Source organism: Tachyglossus aculeatus, chromosome 17, assembly GCF_015852505.1.
Source record: "Tachyglossus aculeatus isolate mTacAcu1 chromosome 17, mTacAcu1.pri, whole genome shotgun sequence".
Taxonomy (NCBI): Eukaryota; Metazoa; Chordata; class Mammalia; order Monotremata; family Tachyglossidae; genus Tachyglossus; species Tachyglossus aculeatus.
The window spans coordinates 55,674,423-55,690,349 of NC_052082.1; the positions used below are offsets into that span (position 1 = coordinate 55,674,423).

General features: G+C 54.4%; 1 protein-coding gene across 2 annotated transcripts; it reads right to left on the minus strand.

Annotated features, from left to right (window-relative positions):
- Nucleotides 1-6,580: 6,580 nt before the first annotated feature.
- Nucleotides 6,581-12,813, minus strand: TBL2 (transducin beta like 2). Of its 2 annotated transcripts, XM_038759158.1 has the most exons (7): nucleotides 12,696-12,813; nucleotides 10,828-10,961; nucleotides 9,400-9,584; nucleotides 9,038-9,189; nucleotides 8,189-8,315; nucleotides 7,913-8,065; nucleotides 6,581-7,654 (listed from the first exon to the last, which is right to left on the minus strand). In XM_038759158.1, exons 1-7 carry the CDS (start codon nucleotides 12,811-12,813, stop codon nucleotides 7,192-7,194), a joined length of 1,332 nt encoding a protein of 443 aa, XP_038615086.1. In that variant the 3' UTR covers nucleotides 6,581-7,191. The 2 variants fall into 2 exon arrangements, with proteins under 2 accessions (XP_038615086.1, XP_038615087.1); XM_038759159.1 differs by lacking the exons at nucleotides 10,828-10,961; nucleotides 12,696-12,813 and having other exon boundaries at nucleotides 9,423-9,508.
- Nucleotides 12,814-15,927: the final 3,114 nt, after the last annotated feature.

A 15,927-nucleotide genomic window follows, 5' to 3' on the forward strand; every position in this document is an offset into this window, starting at 1 on the left:
CCACGTGGGGCCCACAGTCTTCATCCCCCTTTTACAGATGAGGTAACTGAGGCCCAGAGAATAATCATCATAATAATGATGGCATTTATTAAGCACCCATTAAGTGCCAAGCACCATTCTAAGCGCTAGGGGGGGATACAAGGTGATCAGGTTGTCCCACGTGGGGCCCACAGTCTTCATCCCCCTTTTACAGATGAGGTAACTGAGGCCCAGAGAATAATAATAAAATAATGATGGCATTTATTAAGCACTTACTATGTGCAAAGCACTGTTCTAAGCGCTAGGAGGGGATACAAGGTGATCAGGTTGTCCCACGTGGGGCCCACAGTCTTCATCCCCCTTTTACAGATGAGGTAACTGAGGCCCAGAGAATAATCATCATAATAATGATGGCATTTATTAAGCACCCATTAAGTGCCAAGCACCGTTCTAAGCGCTAGGGGGGGGATACAAGGTGATCAGGTTGTCCCACGTGGGGCTCACAGTCTTCATCCCCCTTTTACAGATGAGGTAACTGAGGCCCAGAGAATAATCATAATAATAATGATGGCATTCATTAAGCGCTTACTATGTGCAAAGCACTGTTCTAAGCACTAGGAGGATACAAGCTGATCAGGTTGTCCCACGTGGGGCTCACAATCTTCATCCCCCTTTTACAGATGAGGTAACTGAGGCCCAGATAACAATAATAATAATAATAATAATAATAATAATGGCATTTATTAAGCACTTACTATGTGCAAAGCACTGTTCTAAGCGCTGGGGAGGTTACAAGGTGATCAGGTTGTCCCATGTGGGGCTCACAGTCTTCATCCCCCTTTTACAGATGAGGGAACTGAGGCCCAGAGAAGTGAAGTGACTTGCCCAAAGTCACGCAGCTGACAAGTGGTAGAGCCGGGATTTGAACCCATGACCTCTGACTTCAAAGTCTGGGCTCTTTCCACTGAGTCACACTGCTTGTCTAAGCAGCAGAAGACAATAATAATAATGATGGCATTTATTAAGAGCTTACTATGTGCAAAGCACTGTTCTAAGCGCTGGGGCGGTTACATGGTGATCAGGTCGTCCCACGGCGGGCTCACAGTCTTCATCCCCGTTTTACAGAGGCTCAGAGAAGCAAAGTGACTTGCCCAAAGTCACACAGCTGACAATTGGTGGAGTGGGGATTTGAACCCATGACCTCTGACCCCCAAGCCCAGGCTCTCTCCTCTAAGCCACGCTGTTTCTCTGCAGATGAGGTCACTGAGGCCCAGAGAAGTTAAGTGACTTGTAATATTTTTTTTATTTGAAAGCAGCTTTCCCTCACCTTGCCCAAGGCCCCTCGTTTAATGTCTTTGAACCAAGGAGGTGCAGGAAGTTTAATTTTTGGACCTCTCTGGATAATAATAATAATGATGGCCTTTGTTACGCGCTTACTATGTGCAAAGCACTGTTCTAAGCGCTGGGGAGGATACAAGGTGATCAGGTTGTCCCACGTGGGGCTCACAGTCTTAATCCCCATTTTACAGATGAGGTAACTCAAGTGACTTGCCCAAAGTCACACGGCTGACAAGTGGAGCTTACTACGTGCCAGGCACTGTACGGGCTTAGGCCGAGGGGACGAAGCTGGCGGGTGAAATGAGAGCTCCCTGCTGTTTCCAGTGGCTTGCTACATAAATAGGAAAACCTTTACCCAATGCAGTGCCTTGGTTTCTCGACCTCTGGAGTCTGGATTGCTCGTACTTGACCGGAGGCGCTAAGGCACTATGTATGAGCTCTGCTGATGAAGGATGCACTAAAAAAACCTTTTGCTGAATTTCTGGCAGTGTCAAGACCCAAGCTGAGATGGAAACAGATGATCGCTGGCCCTGTCTGCTCGATCGCCCCACCCAGTTATAAACCCAGGGGCCACCTCGCAGTGTCACCCGATCTGCCCAGGAACCGAAATCAAACCCGCTACCACCCAGCTCCCCGGGAATAAGGTATTTCATCTCTTTCGGCGGCAATGGAGGAAATGTGGATTTTCCTGTGGACGTAGCCTGAGGCCCTGTTCATCATTCTGTGTTCGCGAGGCTACTTGCTCAGAAAGAAGTGCTGTGTGGGGATTGTAGGGACGCACAGGCCTGCTGAATTCTCCCTTTGCCTCGGGCTGAACGATGTTTAGGTTTCCAGGACCCGGCTGACTGAAGGGAGGAGAACAGATCAGGTCGGGGCTAGAGAAGAATTTGGGCAAAGGGGTGATCAATTCAATCCATGTATGGCACTTAGTGAGCACTTACCATGTGCAGAGCAATAGTCTATTATTGTTGTTACTATTATATTTGTTAAACGCTTACTATGGGTCTAATGTAAGCATGTTGTGGGAAACCCATCGCTTCTTTTAGAGAGTTATAACTGACTCACTCTGAGGCCTTTAATTAGCCTCTACAAGGTGACTCTTGGAAAACAACCTCTTTTGATCATCTAGGGTGCTTTGAAAGGAAGACCTGTTTTTTTATGCCCTTTAATCAACTCTGATTAGGCGTTCCCACTGTGTGCAGAATAGGGAAAGCCGGATGGGGAGGGTGGAAGAGGAGAGAGGGAGATGGTCCACTTCGAGAAGCAGCGTGGCTTAGTGGAAAGAGCAGAGGCTTGGGAGTCAGAGGTCGTGGGTTCTGATCCCGGCTCTGCCGCTATTCAGCTGTGTGACCTTGGGCAAGTCACTTAACTTCTCTGTGCCTCAGCTACCTCATCTGAAAAATGGGGATGAAGACTGTGAGCCCCACGTGTGGACAACCCGTATGGGTTGTGGGAATGGGAGGACGAATGAAGATAGGGTTGATGGGCTGTATTTGATCTCATTATTTCATCATCAATCGTATTTATTGAGCGCTTACTATGTGCAGAGCACTGTACTAAGTGCTTGGGAGGTACAAATTGGCAACATATAGAGACAGTCCCTACCCAACAGTGGGCTCACAGACTAAAAGGGGGAGACAGAGAACAAAACCAAACATACTAACAAAATAAAATAAGTAGAATAGATGACTTTACCCCAAAGCTTGACACAGAGTATGCACTTAGTATTTTTATTATTATAATTACAATGATGATAATTATTGTGATAATTATAATAATGTCCCTAAGAGACACAGCCAAATCAATTTTTGCAGATATTTTGTAGTGGACCCACATGGGGCTCACTAAGGGGGAGGGAGAACAGGTATTTAACCCTCATTATATAAGTGAGGAAACTGAGGTGCAGATAATCAACCAATCAGTCAATTGTATTTATTGAGCGCTTACTGTGTGCAGAGCACTGTACTAAGCGCTTGGGAAGTCCAAGTTGGCAACATATAGAGACAGTCCCTACCCAACAGTGGGCTCGCAGTCTAAAAGGGGGAGACAGAGAACAAAACCAAACATACTAACAAAATAACAAGACAAGTTAAGTGACTTGCCCAAGGTCACATTGCAGGCAAGCAGCAGAGCCAGGAAGAACACAGGTGCCCTGACTTCCAGGCGTGGGCTCTTTCCATTAGGCAATACAGCCACTTTTCATCGTGGGCACACAGCAGGAGAGGCTTGGGGGGAGCAAAGCCTCAACACGCTGGGCGACCAGAGACTAGAGGCAGAGTGGAGTGAGACGGGTTGTCCTGTGAGGACTTAAAAGTCACTGGCGGCCTCAGCCGGGCTCTGGACAGCTCACCTGGGCCTCGGGGGGCGGGGGGTGCCAGCTGGGGAGATCCAGGTACAGGGAGAAGGTTGGCATTAGAGGAGTGAAGTGTGCCAAGATCCGCCCTTTCCTCTCCATCCATACCGCTACCCTGCTCATTCAAGCTCTCATCCTATCCCGTCTGGACTACTGCATCAGCCTTCTCTCTGATCTCCCATCCTCGTGTCTCTCCCCACTTCAATCCATACTTCATGCTGCTGCCCGGATTATCTTTTTCCAGAAACGCTCTGGGCATATTACTCCCCTCCTCAAAAATCTCCAGTGGCTACCAATCAATCTGCGCATCAGGCAGAAACTCCTCACCCTGGGCTTCAAGGCTGTCCATCCCCTCGCCCCCTCCTACCTCCCCTCCCTTCTCTCCTTCTCCAGCCCAGCCCGCACCCTCCGCTCCTCCACCACTAATCTCCTCACCGTACCTCGTTCTTGCCTGTCCCGCCATCGACCCCCAGCCCACGTCATCCCCCAGGCCTGGAATGCCCCCAATCCCTCTGCCCATCCGCCAAGCTAGCTCTCTTCCTCCCTTCAAGGCCCTGCTGAGAGCTCACCTCCTCCAGGAGGCCTTCCCAGACTGAGCCCCTTCCTTCCTCTCCCCCTCGTCCCCCTCTCCATCCCCCCATCTTACCTCCTTCCCTTCCCCACAGCACCTGTATATATGTATATATGTTTGTACAGATTTATTACTCTATTTATTTTACTTGTACATATCTATTTATTTTATTTTGTTAGTATGTTTGGTTTTGTTCTCTGTCTCCCCCTTTTAGACTGTGAGCCCACTGTTGGGTAGGGACTGTCTCTATATGTTGCCAATTTGTACTTCCCAAGCGCTACGTACAGTGCTCTGCACATAGTAAGTGCTCAATACGATTGATGATGATGAGGGCTGGGTTTGGAGTAGGAGAGCGGTGAGGTGTGGTAGGAGGGGGCATGGTGATTGACTGCTTTAAAGCCAACGGTGAGGAGTTTCTGTTCCATGTGGAGTTTCTGCTTGATGAGGCCGTGGTTCACAAAGGATTCTTTCGTGCGGAGCCACTGACAGCATTAGCGACAGCAGCATAGTGCCCGTGCAGTGCTGTAATCAATCGACTGATCAGTCCTATTTATTGAGAGCTTACTGTAAAGCCAGGATTCAACAGGCCTCGTTGGCCACTCTGGTCTTTTCTGCGCACGTTTGCCGGCAACTTTTCAGGATTCCTGCTGGGCCTGACCTCTACCCAGCACATCTTAGATAGTTCTTTGGTCAGTAACTTCACCGTGATGGCAGCAGATAGGGCCGGGACTAGAACTCAAGTCTTCCGCTTCCTGGGGACAGGCCCTTACTCCTGGACCATTGGTAGGGCTGTTAGCAAGAGAAAATGTCCACGGATGACTAATCTTGACATCACCCATAGCACTTGCTTCTTTCGGGTGGACTGTAAGCTCGTTGTGGGCAGGGAATGTGTCTGCTGATTGTTATATTGTACTCTCCCAAGTCCTCAGGACAGTGCTCTGCACACAGTAAACGCTCAATAAATACCACTGATTGATTCAGGTGGTAGAAACTTGTTCAGTTACCCTAGTTCTCTATGTCTCTTCCCAAGATGTCCATCTGTTTCATAGAATAATAATGGCATTTATTAAGCGCTTACTATGTGCAAAGCACTGTTCTAAGCACTGGGGAGGTTACAAGGTGATCAGGTTGTCCCACGTGGGGCTCACAGTCTTCATCCCCATTTTACGGATGAGGGAACTGAGGCACAGAGAAGTTAAGTGACTTGCCCAAAGTCACACAGCTGACAATTGGCAGAGCTGGGATTTGAACCCATGACCTCTGACTCCAAAGCCCGTGCTCTTTTCCACTGAGCCACACTGCTTCTCGTCATGTTGGGGGGGGGGGCGGTGTTAAAGGGGGATGGTGTTTATTATATTATGGTATGTGTCAAGCATTGGGGTAGATATAAATTAATCAGGTCGGACAGAATCCCACATGGGGCTGACAATCTAAGAAGGGAGTAGAAGGGACCTCCTAGACCTGGTTCTTCTAGACAGTGAGCCCGTTGTTGGGTAGGGACCGTCTCCATATGTTGCCAACTTGTACTTCCCAAGCGCTTAGTACAGTGCTGTGCACGCAGTAAGTGCTCAGTAAATACGATTGAATGAAAGAATGAGTACAGGTGTTTAATCTCCATTTTACAGTTGAGGAAACTGAGGCACGGAGACATTTAAGTGACTTGCCCTCCATCACACAGCAGGCAAGTGGCAGAACCAGGATTCAAACCCAGGTCCTCTGACTCTTAGGCCCGTGTTGTTTCCATTTGGCCAAGCTGCTCTGAAGGGCAATTAACTTCCCGGTCTCTAGTGGAGTGTTTTTCAACTAGCAGTATCAATTTCTCTGGGAAGCCGGATGTTTCCAAGGAACTTGGAAGAACGGGAGGGAATGAAAAGCCCAGGAGTATAAAGAGGTGAAGGCCCTCCCTCAAAAAAAAATGCAAAACAGTGTTCTTTGAACATTTCTGTGACCCCCCCAACCACTGGTGTAATAACCACCTCCCAGAGCACTATTTCTGAAGTACTACTGCATGCTTGTCTTTCTTCGTTCCTCTTCTGAGCTCTCCCAAAGGCTTAGGTCAGTTCTCTGCACACGGACGGCGCTCGATAAATACTATCGATCGATCGATCCTGAGCCGCGATACTCCCAGCTCCTTTCCCACGCACGCCCTCCATCCACTGAGAGGCTGGCCCGCCACCCGGACCCTGAAAAGCTCCCCCCACCAGCTGAGTCGGACCCCATCTTCACCTTATAACCCAGGGCTGGGTTGTCGCTCCGCCCCGCAAAGCTCAGAAATAAACACAATTTGACAAATGATAGAAAATTACAGGGTATTATTCTATAACACCTTTTTTTTTTTTCCTAAAGCACTTTTCACCCTCACAGAATCCCCGTGGGGTAGGCAGAAGGAGGGGATCGTTTCCCCCCTTGTAAAGTTGGGAAGAACTGAGGCACTAAATGGGCTAGCCTTGACCTGTCCACGGTTATGACCGAGTCAGACTCCTGCCATCACGGGCACCTGTCTGTTCCCAATCCTCCGTGCTTCTCTTTCCCTCTGGCCAAGGGTCCCGATCTCTTCCCCCGAGGCTCGTCCCGCTACGTATTTGGATGTGTGGCCTAAGATCGGAGAAGTGCCAGCTCCCCTCTTCCGACTTCCTCCCTCCCTCCGGTGCTGAGCGGATGGGATCCCACCTCTCTTTGCCTTAGAGGCAGGAAGCCCCTCCTGCCATCACCTGGTGCCACCCCTCCTACCCCCAGGCACCCGCTATTGGAGCCTGGGCACGTGGCTTTTATTCCCTGTCAATAAGGGGAGAGCAGAGGCTTCAGGGTAGGTCAGTGAAACCCAGTTCTCTGTCCCAGAGCACATTATCGTCTCCACCCGAGGGCAGTGCCACCAAACCGGCCCCGGAGCGGGCAGGAAGGAAGGAGCGGAGAGTTGGGAGGAGCCTCGGCCAGTGCCTCGCCCCCCGCCTCAGCCCCGAGGGGCCTCCAGGCTGTCCAGGGCGGCCTGCGCCTGGCTCAGCTGCTGCTGTAGTCTCTGGCGGGTGCTCTCGTTGGTGGCCTTGCGGAGCAGCCCCTGCATCTCCTCCACGACGGCCCGGTGGCCGGGGGCGTTGTGGAAGACCCGCACGGCCCGGTCCCCACATGAGGCCAGGAAGCGGCCCGTGGTGTCGAACGTCAGGTCGGCCACCGGCTCCCCGTGGGCCTGCCTGAAGTGCTCCTCCTGCTTGCCCCGCCTGGTGTTGTAGAGCCACAGGCTGCAGCCGCTGGCCAGGGCCAACACCTGGGCATCCGGGGAGAGGGCCAGGCGGCAGGGCCGGGACGCGGCTTCGTCATGGCGCCCCGTCAGCAGCAAGTAGGGGTTCTGCTGCTTCTTGTACTCCACGCTGGTGTCCCAGACTTTCCACGTGCCGTCTTTGGAGACCGTGGCCATCCTACCCCAAGGAGGAGAGAAGTCATGGACGCGCCTCCCTAAACTCCCGGGGAAACCCTGGCCCCCACTTCCAGGAAAGGAAGAAGGGGGCAGTTAGGGGGTTCTGAGATGGGTGCGATGAGGCTGATGCCAACGGTTCTGGAGCAGGGGGGTTGAGACTGTGGGAAGGGGCAGGAGACCAGGATCCGGGCTGGTGGGCGGCGGGGGAGGCAGGGGGCCGAAGGGAAGGGTGGGGGGAAAAATAGAGGAGGCCACTCACCGGCGCGAGTCATTGGAGAAGGCGAAGGAGTAGACCCTGGCCGTGTGACCCTTCAGCTCAAACGCCCGAACCACCTCCGGGAAGTTTCCAGTTTTTTTGAAGCGAACCTCCCACACCTTCACATCTGGGGTGAAGCCGCACGCGGCCACGAACCTGCCACGCGCGCAGCCCGAGACCGGAACGTCACCCTCGTGGGGAAGAGGGGCGGGCGGCACCTACGGCTTGGCACCCCCAGGGTCCCACCAACCGCGGGAGGCCCCCCGGCACCCCCCTCACCTGCTGCAGGGAGAGATGGTAGCGTGGGCATTGTTCATCTGGGTGGTGTTGATGGTGGCCAGCACCTCTCCTTTCAGGTTCCAGATGAGGATGGTCGTGTCGCTGGAGGCGGTCATGATAAACTTGCCTGGGATCCGAACGCAGGCTGGTGGGTGGCCAGTGGCACAGAGAAACTGGGCCCAGCAGACCCCGCTGCCTCACTGGTCGTGCTGTCCTTAGGAGGAGACCCTCAATCTAGACAGGGTCTCTGCAGTGTCCTGCTCTCTCCCCGTGCCCCTCCCCTGGGTTCTTATCCCAGCTCTGCCACTGGCCTTCTGGGCAATCTCATGCAAGTCCCTTGACCTCTCTGGGCCTCAATTTCCTCACCTGTGAAATGGGGATAAGATACCCACTCTCCCTCTTGGACCACGAGTCCGCTGTGGGATAGAGAGTGTGATGACCGTCTTCTAGCCACCCCTGTTCACAGCATAGTGCTTGGCAGAGAGGAGGCACTCAAATACCAAAGTTATTATCCACCCCCTCCCAGTCATCACCACCCCGGGAAGGGTCATTCAGTCAATCGTATTTGAGCGCTTACTGTGCGCAAAGCACTGTATTAAGCGTTTGGGAGAGTACGCTACAGCAATAAACAGACACGTTCCCTGCCCACGAGCTTACGGTCTAGAAGGAAGGTGACAGAGATGGATCAACTCCCCTCCTCAGGGACCACCCTCACGGCTGGAAGCTCCTCGAGGGCAGGGATCGCGTCTGTTTCCTAGTGGACTCTCCCAAGCGTCCAGTACAGCGCTCAGCACTCAATACCACTTACTGACTGACTGATGGAGGAAAGCACCCCGGGCGGCTCCTCACCCGTCTCCGCGATGGCGATGTTGATGATGGGCGCTTTGTGCTTCTTGGGGAAATCCTCGGGGGCCGCTGTGAACGTGAAGCCGCCGTCCTCCCGCTTGGCCATCTTGTAGACCCGCAGGGTGTTCTCGTTAGCCAGCCAGACGATGAAGGCTCTGGGAACGGGGAGGAGGGAGCAGTCAGCTCCCTACGCCAGGAAGCTGATGGAAATTCCAGGACGTACACCTCTGGGAGTCCCATTCCCGGCCCACGGCCAGGGGAAGGTGCAGCCCCAGATGGGGTATTGAGAGATGCGACAGGATCCTTAACACCTTTCCCTTCCTCTTTCTCTCTCTCTCTCCCCCTCCCTCCCCAGCCCTTCCCACCTGCAGTCAGGGCTGAAGCGCACCAAGGTGGCATGGTCCAGCTCCACGTTGGCCTGCCGGCAGCGATGGTCCCGTTCCAGGAAGTCCTTGGTGCTCCAGATACGCACGGTGCGATCATCCGAACAGGTGGCCAGGTACTTGCCATTGCTGCTGAAATCCAGGCAGGTGATGTTCCCGCTATGACCCTGCGGTAATAATCGGGGTACTTACTAAGCGCGAACTGTGTGCTACTGAGCTAAGCGCTGGGATGCAGAGGACGAAGTCCCTGTCCCGCACGGGGCTCAGAGCCTCAGGGGGCCTACTAAAGGGGTCTCCGGGTCAATCTTTTAGACTGTGAGCCCACTGTTGGGTAGGGACTGTCTCTATATGTTGCCAATTTGTACTTCCCAAGTGCTTAGTACAGTGCTCTGCACATAGTAAGCGCTCAATAAATACGATTGATGATGATGAATCCTGATGTCAGCTCAGCTATTGCCATTCATTCATTCAATCGTTTTTATTGAGCACTTACTGTGTACAGAGCACTGTACTAAGCGCTTGGGAGGGTACAATATAAGAATAAACAGACATGTTCTCTGCCCACGAGCATCGCCATCACTGAGACACAGGGACCTTCTGCCCCACCCCCTGGGCCTCACTGGACTCTGTATCCAGTTCTGTTGTCAAAGCACTTGATAATAATAATAATAATGATGGTATTTATTAAGCGTTTACTATGCGCAAAGCACTGTTCTAAGCGCTGGGGGGGGTACAAGGTGATCAGATTGTCCCACGTGGGGCTCACAGTCTTCATACAGAAGCAGCGTGGCTCAGTGGAAAGAGCCCGGGCTTTGGAGTCAGAGGTCGTGGGTTCAAATCCCGGCTCTGCCAATAGCCAGCTGTGTGACTTTGGGCAAGTCACTTAACTTCTCCGGGCCTCAGTTACCTCATCTGTAAAATGGGGATTAAGACTGTGAGCCCCCCGTGGGACAACCTGATCACCTTGTAACCTCCCCGGCGCTTAGAACAGTGCTTTGCACATAGTAAGCGCTTAATAAATGCTATTATTATTATTATTCATTCCCATTTTACAGATGAGGGAAGTGAGGCACAGAGAAGTTAAGTTCCCGGGAAGGGCTGGGAAGATAGTCACCCCACCCCCAGCACTTAATACCTAGCCGCAACTGATTTGAACATCTGTCTCCCCGTCTAGACCGTAAGCTCCTCGTGGACAGGGAGCGTGTCTACCAACTCTGTTGTACTGTCCTCTCCCAAGTGCTCAGTACAGCGCTGTGCACACAGTAGACGCTCAATAAATACCACTGATTGCCTAAAGGGCTTGAAAGGAGATGGGGCGCAGAGTGGTGATGTCCACCTTGCGGAGGGCGGCAGCTGCCACCTGCAGACATCTCGGCGCCAAGGGGCTGGAGCGATCTAGGGAAGGTTTACCTTCAGGGCCGAAGCCAGGAGGGGATGAGTGAAGTTATGCTGCGGATGCTTCTCCTTACGGCTCCGCTGCTGCTGCTGCTTCAGCTTCTTGGACCCCAGGGGCTTCTTGACAGAAACTCCGTTTGCTTTCTTGCCTGAGAGAGAGAGAAGCCAAGTCAGAGCCCCACAGTCTTCTACGACCTGGTGGGGAGGGACGTAAGGCCTTCAAGCCCGGAGCCTGAGGTGGGGGACACACGGCCAAGCTGGGGGTTCCTGCAAGGGCAGAGGTCAGCAGGCTGGATCACCGATGAGGGACTGGGAGGAAAGGTGAGGGGGTTAAAGCCCAGACAAGAGGGTGGATCTACTTTTGTTGGGAAACAACTCACAGGCCTAAGCTTGTTGTGAGCAGGGAATGTGTCCGTTTATTGTTCTATTGTACTCTCCCAAGCACTTGGTACAGCGCTTTGCACGTAGTAAGTGCTCAACAAATACGACTGACTGGATGGTCTAAACGGGCAATTTCCCCAACTGCTTGGCCAAGCTACCTCCAAATTTGCAGCTGTCTCCCGGAGCTGGGTCTGCTGGGGGCAATTCCCGTCCTTGCCCCAAAGGGGACTGTCCGCTCCCAAGGGGCTTGTGTGGACAGAGAATGTTATCTGCCAATTCTGTTGCACGTACGCTCCCAAGCACTTAGTACTGTGCTCCGCACACAGTAAGTGCTCAGTAAATACTGCTGTCGATGACAGGGATGCAGCAAAGTGTAGTGGACAGTGCCCGGAGCTGGGAGTCGGAAGGTCATGGGCTCTAGTTCCGGCTCCACCACCTGTCTGCTGTGTGACCGTAGGCAAGACACGTCACTTCCCTGGGCCTCAGTCCCCTCGTCTGTAAAATGGGGATTGAGGCCATGAGCCCCACATGGGACAGGGACCGTGTCCAAATTGATTTGCTCGGATCCACCCCGGCGCTTAGTACAGTGCCTGGCACATTCTAAGCGCCTCACAGATGCCACAATGACAGGAGCAGCGTGGCTTAGTGGAAGGAGCCCGGGCTGGGGAATCAGAGGTTGTGGGTCCCAATCCCGGCTCCTCCACTTGTCCCACTGTGCGACTCTGGGCAAGTCACTTAACTTCTCTGGACCTCAGTGACCTCATCTGCAAAATGGGGATGAAGTCTGTGAGCCCCATGTGGGACAACCTGATCACCTTGTAACCCCCCGGCACTTAGAACAATCAATCAATCGTATTTGTTGAGCGCTTACTGTGTGCAGAGCACTGTACTAAGCGCTTGGGAAGTCCAAGTTGGCAACATATAAAGACAGTCCCTACCCAACAGTGGGCTTACAGTCTTAAAGGGGGAGACAGAGAACAAAACCACACATACTAACAAAATAAAATAAATAGAATAGATATGTACAGGTAAAATAGAGTAATAAATATGTACAAACATATATACATATATACAGGTGCTGCGGGGAAGGGAAGGAGGTAAGATGGGGGGATGGAGGGGGGAGAGGAAGGAAGGGGCTCAGTCTGGGAAGGCCAGCTCTCAGTAGGGCCTTGAAGGGAACGGTGCTCTGCACATAGTAAGAGCTTAATAAACGCCACCATTAGCATTATTATCAAGTCACTTCTCTGGGCCTCAGTTCCCTCGTCCGTAAAACGGGGAATAAGACTGTGCGCCCCACGTGGGGCAACCTGACGGGCGTGGGTCTCCCCCGGCGCTTAGAACGTAGTAAGCGCTTAACAGATGCCGTCGTCATCATTAGGATTATTACTGTGGACGAGGGACTGGGAGCTCCGTGAAGGCTTGAGCGAGAGGTCGGGGCAAGGGCGGCCCCCCCCCGGTTTCCCCCCGCCCGCCCGTCCGTCCGTCCGCCCTCCGGTCCCTACCGGCGGTGTCCCCTGGGGGCTCCCCCGGGTCCGGCCGCCCCCATCCCGCGGCCAGCGCCACGGCCAGGGCCAGGAGCCCGACCACCAAGCTCAGCGCCACCAGCGACCCGCCCTCCATCTTCGTCCGCCCGCCCGCCCGTCCGCCTGCCACCTCAGCGGGCCGCGGGGCCGCGCACGCCGACGCTAGGGCTGCGTCGTGACGTCACCGGCAGGGGAAGGGGAAGGGGAAGCTTCTGCCCCGAGGGCCGCTCGGGGGCGCTGGAGGGTGGTCAGGGGGCCTGAGGGGATGGGCCGGAGGGGAGACGTGGGGGCTGGGGGGGTGGGCCGGAGGGGAGACTGTGAGCCCACTGTTGGGTAGGGACCGTCTCTCTAGGTTTCCCAAGCCCTTAGTACAGTGCTCTGCACACAGTAAGCGCTCAATAAATACGATTGAATGAAGGGGAGACGTGGGGCAGAGACGGGGGGCTGAGGGGATGGACGGAAGGGGAGACGTGGGGCTGAAGGGGTGGACCGAAGGGGAGACGCGGGGGGGGGGGGGGCGGCTGAGGGGATGGACGGAAGGGGAGACGGGGGGCTGAGGGGATGGGCCGAAGGGGAGGCGGGGGGGGGGGGAGCTGAGGGGATGGACCGAAGGGGAGACGTGGGGCTGAGGGGGTGGGCCGAAGGGGAGACGGGGGTCTGAGGGGATGGGCCGAAGGGGAGACGTGGGGCTGAGGGGGTGGGCCGAAGGGGAGACGGGGGCCTGAGGGGATGGGCCGAAGGGGAGACGTGGGGCTGAGGGGGTGGGCCGAAGGGGAGACGGGGGCCTGAGGGGATGGGCCGAAGGGGAGACGTTAGGCTGAGGGGGTGGGCCGAAGGGGAGACGTTGGGCTGAGGGGATGGGCCGAAGGGGAGACGTGGGGCTGAGGGGTTGGGCCGAAGGGGAGACGGGGGCCTGAGGGGACGGGCCGAAGGGGAGACGGGGGCCTGAGGGGAGACTTGGGGCTGAGGGGATAACGGCAGGGGAGACTTGGGGCTGAGGGGATAAAGGAAGAGGAGGCGTGGGGCTGAGGGGATGGACGGAAGGGGAAACGTGGGGCTGACGGGGCTGAGGGGATGGACCAAAAGGGAGATTGGGCCTGAGGGGATGGGCCGAAGGGGAGACATGGGGCTGAGGGAATGGACAGAAGTGGAGACATGGGCCTGAGGGGAGACTTGGGGCTGAGGGGATAACGGCAGGGGAGACATGGATGGAAGGGGAGACGTTGAAGGGGAAGGGGAGTCCCAGAGACATGGGGCTGAGCTGAGGGGATGGACGGAAGGGGAGACGTGGGGCTGAGGGGATAAAGGAAAAGGAGGCGTGGGGCTGAGGGATAAAGGAAGAGAAGGCGTGGGGCTGAGGGATAAAGGAAGAGAAGGCGTGGGGCTGAGGGGACAAAGGAAGAGGACGCGTGGGGCTGAGAGGATGGACGGAAGGGGAGACGTGGGACTGATGGTGCTGAGGGGATGGACCAAAGGGGAAACATGGGGCTGAGGGGATGGACGGAAGGGGAGACATGGGGCTGAGGGGATAAAGGAAAAGGAGGCATGGGGCTGAGGGGATGGACGGAAGGGGAGACATGGGGCTGAGGGGATGGACGGAAGGGGAGACATGGGGCTGAGGGGATAAAGGAAAAGGAGGCATGGGGCTGAGGGGATGGACGGAAGGGGAGACATGGGGCTGACGGGGCTGAGGGGATGGACCAAAGGGGAAACATGGGGCTGAGGGGATGGACGGATAAGGAGATGTGGGGCTGAGGGGATGGACGGATAAGGAGATGTGGGGCTGAGGGGATGGATAGAGAAGGAGCGTGGCTCAGTGGAAAGAGACCGGGCTTTGGAGTCAGAGGTCATGGGTTCAAATCCTGACTCCACCACTTGTCAGCTGTGCGACTTTGGGCGAGTCACTTCACTTCTCTGGGCCTCAGTTACCTCGGTTACCTCAGTCCCCCTTTAAAATGGGGACTAAGACTGTGAGCCCCATGTGGGACAACTTGATTACCTTGTATCTCCCCAGTGCTTAGAACAGTGTTTGGCACATAGTAAGCGCTTAACAAATGCCATTATTATTATTATTATTATGGATGGAAGAGGAGACGTGGGGCTGAGAGCAAGAGATGGGAAATATGGGAGTGTGTTGTATTGTACTCTCCCAAGCCTTTTGTACAGTGCTCTGCACAGAGTAAGTGCTCAATAAATATGAATGGAAGGGGAGAAGGGGAGACATGGGGCTGAGGTGATGGATGGACAAGGAGACATGGGGCCGAGGGGATGGACAGAGGGGGAGGCTGAGGGCAAGAGGCAAGGGACATATGGGCGTTTTGAGGGCAGACGATGGACCCACCAGGCCATGCTGCTGTTCTGCAGAGAGCTGCCTGGAAGGGGGGCGGGGGGCAGGCTAAGCAGACTGGAGAGCCGGAGGGCTGGGTACAGGGGAGGAAACGGAAGTCTCTCCCTTTGGTTTCTGTCTCGCTTTGATTCCTCACCCAACTGAGTCCCGGTGGAGTTGCTGTGTCTGCCTTAGGGTATGTGTATTTGCTGTGGGGGTGGGGGTGGGGGGCGGCAGCGGTCTACCTCTCCTGCTGGATCTTCCCATGAATGCTAATAATAATCATAATTGTGGTTTTTGTTAACTGCTTTCAAAGTACCGAGCACACTAGACACAGGACTCACAATCCTAGGAGGAAGGGAGAGCGGGTATTTTAACCCCATTTTACAATGAGGAAACCAAAGCCCAGAGAGGCTAAGTGACCTGCCCCACATCCCAAAGCAGGTCAGTGGCAGAGCTGGGCCTATAACCCAGGTCTCCTGACTATCAGTCCCCCTGCTCTTTGCACTAGGCCAGGAGGAGTGGGTAGGGTGGGGCAGGCCTGGCAGGGGCCCAAGCCGCCTCCTCATCATCCTGCCCCCCACCAGCGAGATTCATAATGGAGGATTGGTTTCCATCTCATCAAAAGCTTTGACGGAGCAGGGAGGTGGTGGGGTAGTTCTCTTCCCTGGGTTTGTCAGATCCTCTCCTAATGACATTAATTAAGCACTCTGATAGATACAAGGTCTTAATGTTCCCAGTCCCACAGGTATTTGATCCCGATTTTACAGATGTGGAAACTGAGGCACAGAGAAGTTAAGTGACTTGTCCAAGGTTGCACAGTAGGCAAGTGAGTGAGTCAGGATTAGAACCCAGGTCATCCGACTCCCAAGCCTAGGCTCTTTC